We start from the raw sequence: 11,591 nt of genomic DNA, 5'->3' as shown, positions 1-11,591 counted from the left end.
TTTCCTAAGTTAGTCTGTGATTCCTTTTCAAGTCTTCCCTTAATAAGTCCAGGTTGGTTTTTTAAGCATTTGCTATATGAACTAGTTCTATGCATTGAAAATTCGCTTGCAGCAATTTAAAGTCAGATAGCGTGGACAGTGTATGGCAAAAAGATCTTCTGAACAAAATATGAAAGTAAGAAGTGGGTCAACAAGTCTTTTTTTTAAGTCTGAAGTTAAAAATGAGTAATTCAGTAGTTTATTTGACTGTGTAAAGCATATGGTGAAGGTGCAGAAATTCTATTTGATATGTATGCTCCTTGTTGAATAACTCAATTTAATTTCCCCTACTAATCTGAATGGAGCTATCAAACATTCTACCTTTACATAGTACAGGGGGGTACATCAGACAATGTCATTTAACTTCAGTTTTTACATATATTTAAAGGCACCTTCAAGCTTACTGGAAGGACATGACTTTACTCTTCCTATTTTGCAATGTAATTTTTTCACCTACAAAAGATTTGGGTAAGGTACATGAGACCTGCCTTCTATAGTGGGCTCTGCAACAGGCTTCATAAGTCACTTGGGCAAGTCACAGTCTTTCTATGCCTCAGTCTTTTTCTATAATATGAGGATTACATTTCCGCCTCACTGGAGTACTGCGAGGATAAACTCACTGTTTCTAAAGCATTTTGAAAAGTTTGGCTAGAAGGCACACAATGGATACACACTCTAAGGTGCCACAAGGACTCCTCGTTATTTTTGCTAATACAGACTAACACAGCTATCCCTCTGAAACCTGACAAGCAAAATAGTAGTCTTTCTTTCAAATGAACTTTTTTTAAAAAAAATTATGTATTTCCACAAGAACAAAATGGCAGCAGAGCAGCCTCATTGAACCTATACAGCAAAATAGCTTGAGTCAAGGTTGTGAGAACTGAATGAGGTCGTTTGAGTGCCTGGATTAGGCCCATAAAGAGTTGGCTTCCTTTGTCTCCATGTTACTTTCAGTTTTGAGGAATGATGTTAAAATTGCAGTTGCTAGGAAAGTTTTGTGCTGGTTGTAACAACACGGTATATAGCAGCACTTCAAAAAAATAAAGAGGGTGGGTCGGTGTTGGAAGGTAATGTCAGCATGAGATATTCTAAAAAAATAGATTCTGGGTGTGATGGGTTCCCCCTGGGGTGCCAACTGGAACGGGGGTACTACTGAGCCACACTGACCGACCAGCCTGGGCTCCCTTCACACTGCCAAGCCCTCTCCCAGACATAATCAGCTCTGCATGGGGAGGCTACAGTGAAGGAACTGCCCAGCTACTCAAGTGCACACCCCCCTCTGGAGTATAAACCCAAAATTATACCGTCTTGCACTGCACAGAGATCTGTACAGCATAAGCTCATGAAATTTTCCCCCTCCCTCAATGTGGTGAGGGATATGCAATAGCTTTCTGCCCCAAGTTATGATTCTCAAACACTGGTTTCAGACAAAGCAAAAACTAGTTTATTAACCACAACAAATAGATTTTAAGTGATTATAAGGAATAGCAAACAGATCAAAGCAGATTACCTAGCAAACAAACAAAACACGCAAACAAAGCTTAATATACAAAAGAGATTGGACATGAGTAGCAAATTCTCACCCTAAATGATGATTCAAGCAGCCTGCAGAGATTCTTAAGGGGCCATCTGCATTTGCTTACAGCTTAAAAACCCCAGGTATTTAACCTGGGTCCAGCACTTCCCCCCAGTTCAGTCCTTGTTCGTCAGGTGTTTTCAAGAGTCTCTTTAGGGCAGGGAGTCAGTGAAGAATCATGATGATGTCACTCCCCTTCCTTAAATAGCTTTTGTATATGGCGGGAACCCTTTGTCTCAAAACTTGATTCCTACGCCAGTCAGTGGAAAAACACTGGTATTCCAAGATGGAATGGAACACCAGGTGAACTGGTTACATGTCCCTGTAGTGCCACAGCAGCCATTGCTCAGAGGCCATTTGTAGCATCCTCAGGAAGACCCCCAGGGGGGAAATAAGCTCCTTCTAAGACTTATTGTTTTCTCCCTAATGGTTCATTAACTTGAATGGGCCCTTCCCAGCCAGCCATCTAGACTGACAGCCTTTTGCCTAGTGAGCGTTTCCCAGGTGTAAACACATTTGTGATACAGATACATTGTCAATATTCCTAACTTCAGATACAAAATGACACATGCATACAAACAGGATAATCATATTCATAAATCATAACCTTTCCAATGATAGCTCACATGATCCATCTTACATAAAATACATCAGAAGTATGCCATAATTTAAATTTTTTAGAGTGTTTAGCAGGATCATTTGGCTCCAGGCTGCTTCCAGAGGGAATCTCTTTTGCAAGGGACAGGTAAATGTTTTTTTTAGATATTTCAGAATTCCTTAAACAGAACAAGGCCAATTTCTCCACATGAATAAAGCAAAGTTATTTTATGGTACTGTATTAACTTCTTGTACAGATCTCCTCCTCCCTAACAAAGGATAGCCTTCACAGAAGTAACTGCAGAAGGGGGAGGAATTAAAAAATTAAAAACCACACAGGATTATGTTTCTCTAGTTCAGCCATCCTGGGTGAGAGGGGGTTTGGGATGCTGTAGAGGTGTGAACAGTGGTCTGTAGAGATAGAATATCAGGGAGAATTAATCCCTAATACTGTAGATCTCCAAATGCAACTTTTGTGTTTTGCTAGTACTTCCCTCCCCATTGGCTGACCAACTTCTGAGCCATGCTCCCATTGCCTCTTCACTGTAGCTGCATATTCTGACATCTCCTGTGGAGCAACATTACCATGAAGTTGGGGTTTAATCTCAGAGTGAAGGATTAGAAGAAACTCAGTGGGGGGAGAGGAGGGGGGGAGAAGAGATCCTTAGGTATTGCAAACTGTCATAGCTTTCTGGAGTTCTGACTGTTTACATCAGCTGAGGATCTGCCCCATGATGTGGAACTGCTATTACCCATTTCCATGTGTACCTGCTAATTTCTATGCACCTTTCTACCTTCCATCCATATAAACAGAGATAAATATGTACCTCAGTCTTTAAATTAGTTCAATGAACAAATAAACTGGAATTTGCTGGTCCAGGATCACCATGTTCCCAGATTATACTAGGATGCTACTTTAACCAACAAGATTTTTTCTAGAAAGTATTGAATGGACAAGATTTCTCATCTAAAACTCCAGAACAGTCATCTGTTTTTGAAGATAATAAAACTACTAAAAGAGTCCTGAAAACAAGTTATGGTGAAAGTCAGAAACTCCAAAATCATGTTTATGATGACAAAAGAAATATTTATGAAAATAAATGAGAAGATGGCATATGATTAAAGAACATATTGAAAGAGCTGCACTAAATCCTAACCGCGTGAATCCCATTATTATTAAGAGCTGCACAGCTAAAACCTTCAACAACTTTGAAAGTTTACTGATGGGGTAGAACAAATAAATACAATAATCAGGGTTCCAAGTATTAAGTTTTACATAGGAAATCAAAATGATACAATGGATTGTTATATTGGTGACCTACCTGTCTATATATCATATATAGCACACTTAATAAACAGAAGCAAAGTACAGTATTTTTTATTCCATATTCATAACATTTTTCTATAACAGATATTGCTCACTGCACCAAACCAATTGCACAACATAGGTGTAATAGAGTTTTTCACTGGATTATAATAATGACTCTGCTAGGTAACAAGTACGAAGGCAAACTTTTGTTCATTATCTAACGGAAAGAAAATAATAGACACTTACTATCACAGAACAATCAAACTTTGTGCCACTAATTGTGGTTGAAAATATCTGGCATCTATGCAATCCCAGCACACGTGCCTAAAAGTACCAACTCCTGAGTTAGTCAGCTGTGATGTTTTAATATTTTCTCTTTTGTATAATCTTTTATGTATTATATAAATCTATTGGTGTTTTTTTGCAGGGGGCAAAAGATGAGCAGGGTGGTCAAACAGGTGGAGGCAGAGTAAGGAAGGGCAGATAGGCAAAATCAGGGATAGAGGATAGGAGCTGGGGTTAAAAAAGGAATAGAGGCACTGCTAGAGAGTGATGGAAGGGGACTACTGCAGATTATAGAGGTAGAGAATATAAAATGGAGTGAGCAATCTGCAGTGTTTGCAGAAATAGGATGTAGGTGACAGAAGGGCTCCTCCCCCTCTCCCCACAAGCTGAACAGCACATCTCAGCACCCACTTCTCAGGTCCAGCAGGGAGGGTAAGGAGGGGGGTGGGGGAGACATGGGGTAGTCAGGGCTATAAACTCCACTGAAAACTATATTTTTGTTAGTTCTCAGTAGAGTATGTAGCCTGCTCAGTAAAAAGAAAATGAAGCAGGGGTCCCATACAACATTCCCTCTACATTTGTTACAGAAATTGAAATATACGGAGTGAATGAGGTGGGAAGAAAAGGGATAGCCTCATGATCAAGGCAGTTGAAAGCTGCCCTTGGGCACTGGATTCTATCCCTGCCTCAGCCACAAGAGTTTCTACATGATGTTGGGCAAATCACTTAAAGCAAGCTTTTCAAAGATGGTCACAAACTGTGTATTTTCTTGGTGCTTAATTTGAGACCTGAGTCTGATTTGCAAAAACACTCTCAGCTGCAAGTGAAGTTAATGGAAGCTGTGCTTTTAACATATAAAGTGCTACACAATGCTAAGTATTTTGAAAAATCAGGTCTTAAGCAGCTCAAATTGGACAACCAAAATTATTGCAAACCTTTTACCTTAATCTTCCTGTGCCTGGGTTCCTACTCTATAAAATGGGGATACTAGCTCCTCATCTCACAAGAGTATTACGAGAATAAATTAATGTTTGTGAAGCATGCAGATACTACAGAGAAGAGAGCCATACAAAAGCTCATGAAGAAACTAATAATTCTGTCTTCAGAGCATGGTTTGAATAGCATGAAGTAAATAAGACATGGAGTCACATGAGGATATAACAAAATATTAAATAGCTGCTCACTCAGTCAGCACTGGTCATTCAGTGGACTGAATGAGTCAGGGGTCTTGTGGAAAAAGTACAATGTGATTAGATAATTAAAGACTGAATCATACCGCATACACACAAGGAGGCTGTATTAAGGTTGCACAGGCAACCTTAATGCTGGCACTTCCTAAATTCTGAATGCTTCACTTTGCAACCTTCATCTTCCCTTAATGTAGTTTTTTGTGTGTGTAATAACACATATTTGCATATATAGTTTGAATGTATAGAATACAGTATAGTCTGAATTCTCAATCATGTGTTGCTAAAATTTGGCTATGTCTGAGTGCACACTAGACTATTAATGTTTAGTTTTTCTAACAAAATGGTAAATATAATTGCAAATGTTTATAACTGGAGTAGGAATCAAACAAGTAGCTTAATGAGCAACTATGCTTGACATTAAAATTCTGTTTATAGACTCTGATCCTGCATAGTAGTCTCTTAATATATTATTTATGCTGCTTTGGAACCTTTTCAAATAAATATGAAGTTCAAAACAATGCAGATGAAAACTAAACTAATTTTGATCTTCAACTATATATGACAAATCCAAAATCAGATTGGCTGTCTCCACTGCCACTTGCAGACCACTACATTTTGCAGTAAAACAGTCCAGTACAAGATCGTCAGTGGAGTTTATAGAAGGCTCATTAGAGCAGATTTGTGGAGTAAAAGGGATACATTGGCTTCGTAAAACTGTCCAGTTGAGATTCTGCTGGTTATTGTAAATCCCACAACCACACTTCAAAACTAAATCTGACCAGTTACAGTCAGAGGGAAAACCTGATTGAACAGACCAAAAATGTCCATAAACCATGTCAGTAAGAATTTCACCATCATCGTGCTCCAGGCAGCAAGCTACACACTCCAGCGAGTGGCAAAAGGCATCAGCAACCAACTGGTATTGTGTCCGAGAACAATCTATGGCTTTCAAAACACTAGTAGGAAGGGTAAAACTCTAAAAAGATAAAATAATAAAAATAATTAGACAACTGTAAATATGTGTACTTTGCACAAACAGAAAAACAAACTAATAAACAGCTTATTTATTACTGAGCACACACAAAATAGTCTCCTACCAAACTACTGGATAATAGCTTTGCTGTTTTTAATAAAAGCAATTTTCCCTCTCTTGGTATTAACACCTCCTCATCAATTATTGGGAGTGGACGACATCCACCCTGACCCGAAATTGGTCTTCAACATTGGTTCTCCGCTTGTAAGGTAACTCCCTTCTCTTCATGTGCCAATATATATTTATGCCTGTATTTGTAATTTTCACTCAATGCATCTGAAGAAGTGGGTTTTTTATCCATGAAAGCTTATGCCCAAATAAATCTGTTAGTCTTTAAGGTGCCACCGGACTCCTCGTTGTTTTTGTTTTTAACAAGCAGTCCAAGTTAACATTTTTAACTGAGGAAAAAATTGTTAATGTGATGGCACAATTCAAATATAAAAGGTTTCCCACAAGTAAAATCAAAGCCAAAAAAGTCTTATCCTTATTAGCATTCAAGACAAAATAATTCTGTACACTCTTGTTTTCAATTAAATATTATAGGAATAAAATGAATGAACTTTTGCTACGGTAAATGGAAATCTGAAGACCTGTCAAAGAATAAAAATACAGTATTTCTTACGTAATAAGTCCTGAGGCAGTATTTATCAGCACATTAAAATCTCATACGATTTAATTTTATATTAGTCATTCTTTGGAAAATAAAATGCAACACTCAATGTCAACTGAATCTGCTAAAGACAAGTGAGATGCTTCAACTCTGTTCGTAATCCCATATAAACTAAATTCCTTGTCATCTTAAGTGAATTAAGCAGTTTTAAATATCCTCTCAAGGCCTTACATACCTTGTGTCTTATGTATGAGGCCAAATGAGTTTCTGTGCAGCCACCTCCTAACAGTGCCAATGGTTGCTTGATTGTTAGTTGTAAGACATGTTCTGCAGTTTGACATGCAAGCTGAAGAGCAAGAAAAAATTGTCATTGCATATATCACTAAAGCAGGAAAAAAATCTTGTTTTAAAAAGGTTTAAAAATTTTGTTTTTTAGGATATACTTTTAAAGTGCAGTTCTTCTCTAAGACGTGTAAATTTACAGATGGCACTTGCTTACTCACAGATCTGCTCTGCGTGATTTCAGTATCATAGCTGCTTACATAGTGAACAAACAAGCTTTTGGTATTCACGCTGCTTAACATTGCAGATCACAGCCAAGAGCGCTGCATTCTGTTCCTCATTTTGCATAATCAAAATTACAGTACTTACTAAGTTTCAATCAGTTACAAACATGGAGCCCCATGTCAGCATAGAACCACACTTTAACTATCTAAATTACTCAAGTGTGAGTGTTTCCAAGTGAAGTGTCAGCAGTGACCCTGAAACTTTCCTCACACAACGGAGAAAAAGTGAAATAACATCCTCCATTTCTTTCCAAAGTGGTGGCCTCTGAAAAGGGGAAGAAATAACTATGTGCAAAATGGTGTGGAAAAAATTCTTTGTTTCTGCTGTATTCATTGAGATGGGCTGGTGATCAAGGAAAAGTCTTCTGGTTATAGTGACTAAAACTGTTAATAAACCTTTCGTCACACAATGCTCTCCCAACCTTCTCCCTTCAGAAGAGTATACATTTTTATTAGATATTTTGAAAAACTTTGCCTACCTTCAGCTCATCCCATGCCATTTCATTTCTGTTACAGAGTATCAAGCTGCAGACAAGTGTGTCATTGGGAATTAGATGCAAGAAATGTTTTGAAACAAAACTCTCAGTGCTCAAGTCCTTCAGACTGCCATAACAAGCAGGAGATACAGAATGTAGGGCAGCAATGGGCTGTGAACCTGTACAATTAAGAAAAAGCAAAGAACAGCATCTATTATCTTATCAGAATAGCTGTCTACTGTGTATTGTAGAACATGGACTGAAAGGTTGTTTTGCTTATATTTTAAAGTTACAAATGCTTTTCAAGACATATTCATGTAAATTTTCAAACAACGATGGAAGTCATGCAGACACAAACCAGTACAGTGATTTGAAAATATAGGTTCTGGTACTAGTTAATTATAAAAGTAGGAATTTTATTATTTAGATTAGGCAATTTAAAAAGGCTGCATCTGTAAGCAATGTTTACCATGGGACTCTAGCCTGGAGTGCTGTAAGCAGCATCCATGCGTCAGCTTTAGAGCTGGCCAGAAAAGGTTCTCATTAATGTTTGAAAAATCTGGTTTCTAACCAGCTGTGGCCATATTCTGCTAGTCTCACTGGTGACATGTCTTGCTCAGATTGGAAAGGTAGATTGAAAAGACTGGAGAAAAAGAATTTCTGCTGCACAGAATGGCAAGCAAAGAGATTTAAAATTATAACACTGAACTTCTTAGTTTTCAAGCTTTTAATTAAAACTTTATAAATATTGTATTTAAGGAGAAAAAATAATTACCCTTAACTTGACTTTACCAAAGTTGCCTGGGAATATAATTTTCTGAACCTTCACTTCCCACCTTTTTTTTTCTTCTTCTTCCCCAAATAGAAATAATTTTAAATCTGTTTCCTCATTAAAGGTTTCATCTTTATGATAGTCATATATTTCATTCTCTTAAAAGATCCAGTGACTTGCCCTCTTGAGGGTTTTGTATGTTGGTAAGTTATAGCAAAATAGCTGAACCAATTTCAATGAAAGACTCGAGAATTGCCAAGATGCAATCTGGTTGCAGCAGAGATTAAAAGAAAACAGGAACTCAAGTTACAACATATGAACATGAACTAAGACTTCAGCTGGGATAGTAGTTTAAAATGTGTTGGACCTATTAAATAGGTATAAACTTTTTTGTAAATTACATTTGATTTAAAATAATGAAAGCATTACTGTAAGCATTTTCCCATTGTAACTTTGTACCTCCTGCCTCACCATTACCAGATTATGGCTTTTCATAACAGTATCCCTATTTATTTCTTTATGAACAGTGGCACACAAATAGTGGACCTAGCCTAAAGTTGTTATAAGTTAGTGAAGGAAGCTTCTAAACTGATGCCGATACTTGAGATGAGTGTATTACAAGTACCTAGATGTTTAAACTGATGAGGAAAGCCACCATGTTGTATAACATCAAAAACATCTGTTCAGTAGCACCAGGTAACCACTATGCTTGGTATGCAAACTTTTGGCATTTTGATTAACTAAAAACAGAGGGGGAAATGTTTGATGGTTACAAAAAATGTGAAGATTTTATTTTCAATCTTGACAGTGTAGTAGTGGAGTGTATTTGGCAATGCTATTTTTATATTAAAGTCTTTATCTCCTGAGACTGTTCTATTTTTAGCCAGGAAAACAGCTACTGGTTCATAAAGGTAAAGGAACACCAGAAATCTTAAAAGTTAATGAGAAATAAGAGCACAGCTCTTACAGTATCTAGCAACACAGAAAGAATTTGGGTTCTGTCTGTAACTTTTTCCAATCGTTCAGGACTAAAGTACTTTGAAAGTTAACTAATCCTGAAAAAGTCTGAATTGTTTCAAAGCTTTTCTAAGGATGGCAAGTCCTGACATATTAGACCCTAATCATATAATTCTTATGTTTCTCTTTCCCCACCCTTGAACACACAGACTCCAATTCTACTCACAACTCTGACATTATAGCAGCTGAATTTAATGTTTTACCATCTGAAGCTAGGTCCTACATTTTCAAATAGTACTGTATAAATGTACAGCAGTGTTTTCTACCTATAACTGTTGTCACAGCTATCATGACACTAAAATTTTTGAACCTGAAGTGGAGAGGAAAGGAAAATAGTAATTGGAATGTCATTTTGTGATTTGAAATCAACACCACAAATGACTAGGAGCAATTTCTATACATATATTTAGAAAGATGAGATTCTTCTTACTTTTCACTAGCAAATCTCACCATTTTTAGTCTTGGTATTTCACAAAACATACTTAACTATTGTAACCATCTAGCCGTGCTTTTTTAGTACTGGTTCAGGAATGATAGCACATCTTGGCTCATGAGCAGTACAACTTTTATTTCCTTGATAACAACATTACTTGCCAGTGGAATTTTTTTTTAAAGGGTCTCTATTTTACAGTATATGAGCTATACATCGAGTGTTTATACCAAATAATTAAATCTTCCATTATTGTTTAATGTTATATAAAACACAGGGTTTAGACCTTGATTCTATCTGCTCTAGGTAACAGAGTGGGTAATTGTCTTGTAAATATCATTTATTGTGCTTCTGTAGACACATGCAGTAATGACTTTTACGAAACAACTTATAGGATATGGCCACATATGTGAAGGCAGGATCAAGCTCTCTTTGCCAAAGAGTTTGAAATAAAGATGTATATCATGAGATTCTAGTTTGTTGGATTTCAAACAGTACACTATTCAATCTTAGCAAATTGATGATACATAAGATACATCCATCTCAGATACAGGAAAGATGGATTACCATCTTACTTTATGACATTTCTATGTTTCCTTTGAGACTAATGTTATGGATGCCATGTACAAAGTTCATTTATTACCTGTCATTTGACTCAGGGGCTCCATCATAGATACTCCAATTCTGTCTATAGTGATGACATGGTGCTCTTTCAGGTATTGTTTCAAAGATGGGTGGATAACTTTCTGGCACACTACAAGGCCTACTCGGTCATTAACCAACTGCTTTCCTAAATTAAGCAACTGATCCAATACTGCTACTTCTAGAGAAATTCCATGATGGACAATTACAGTTCCTTCTCCAATATTGGAAAGGTCTCCTGACAAAGAGATACAGAAGAGTGCCATCTTGATAGTGCTTGAAGAAACTCTTTTGACAGGAAACGTTCTTGCCAATTGAAATTCTGGTACTTCTATTAGTAGTCCAGGTAATACAGTAGAATCCATAACTCTTTTTTCCTTCACAGGAACAATTACACACTTTCCTAAAACAACATTAGTTTCAATGGTATGCGGAATTGTAACCAAAAAAGCCTTTAAAACCAATGTGCTGAGGTGATTGGCTTCTGTTTTGTTAAGCATGCAGGCAGGTTTGCTTGCTAATATGCTACGTACCAAAGAAAGAAGAGTCTTAATACTGTCAAAATCCACCGATATTCGGCAACCACAGGCCTCAGACTTGAGATAGTCAGTACATAAGCTCAAAAGATGTCTACTTATTTTAGTGACAGTACAGGGCGCAAAGTTTATTCTTTGAAAATTTTCAACCAAGCTACAGCAAAGAATGGCTGTAAATAAGCCACAGTCGCTGAAGCGTGATATATGATTCTGTACAGAGGCTGTCAGAACCTTTAATACTGGATGGGTGATAGAAAGGCCACCAAGCAAGGCAGAAGATTGTGAAGTTGTGCGAACATAGCCTCCCATACCATTGTGGAGCTGTTTGAGTCTACCAGTAGGGCCATAGCAAGACTTTACTATTCCACTTAACACAGACAGAGAGAAACTAACTCTCTCTTTAGTTAGAGGTTCATTAGTACACAATGAAGGCTTTTTAGCTTCAATGCGAGACATCTTCAAGACAAGATTTTCATTCTGACCAACAAAATTTCAAGTTTATTCCATTTTCCT

The 11,591-nt window shown here is 37.2% G+C and overlaps 1 protein-coding gene across 1 annotated transcript; it reads right to left on the bottom strand.

Annotated features, from left to right (window-relative positions):
- Positions 1 to 1,460: 1,460 nt before the first annotated feature.
- On the bottom strand, positions 1,461 to 11,556 carry MKKS (MKKS centrosomal shuttling protein). Its single transcript, XM_048842586.2, has 4 exons — positions 10,544 to 11,556; positions 7,685 to 7,860; positions 6,875 to 6,985; positions 1,461 to 5,972 (listed from the first exon to the last, which is right to left on the bottom strand). Exons 1-4 carry the CDS (start codon positions 11,532 to 11,534, stop codon positions 5,532 to 5,534), a joined length of 1,719 nt encoding a protein of 572 aa, XP_048698543.1. The 5' UTR covers positions 11,535 to 11,556; the 3' UTR covers positions 1,461 to 5,531.
- Between the last annotated feature and the right edge of the window lie 35 nt (positions 11,557 to 11,591).

This window comes from Caretta caretta, chromosome 3 (genome assembly GCF_965140235.1).
Source record: "Caretta caretta isolate rCarCar2 chromosome 3, rCarCar1.hap1, whole genome shotgun sequence".
NCBI classification, from domain to species: domain Eukaryota; kingdom Metazoa; phylum Chordata; order Testudines; family Cheloniidae; genus Caretta; species Caretta caretta.
Note: the sequence above shows the minus strand (reverse complement) of the source record. Positions and strands in the feature narration are given on the sequence as shown.

What these genes read in the sequence shown, in the direction of transcription:
- MKKS (XM_048842586.2), bottom strand. Translation starts at nt 11,534, where the DNA reads ATGTCTCGCATTGAAGCTAAAAAGCCTTCATTGTGTACTAATGAACCT. An exon ending in GCCCCTGAGTCAAATGACAG is followed by an intron (nt 7,861 to 10,543) that starts GTAATAAATGAA and finishes TTAATTGTACAG; the next exon opens with GTTCACAGCCCATTGCTGCC. An exon ending in CCTCATACATAAGACACAAG is followed by an intron (nt 5,973 to 6,874) that starts GTATGTAAGGCC and finishes TTATCTTTTTAG; the next exon opens with AGTTTTACCCTTCCTACTAG.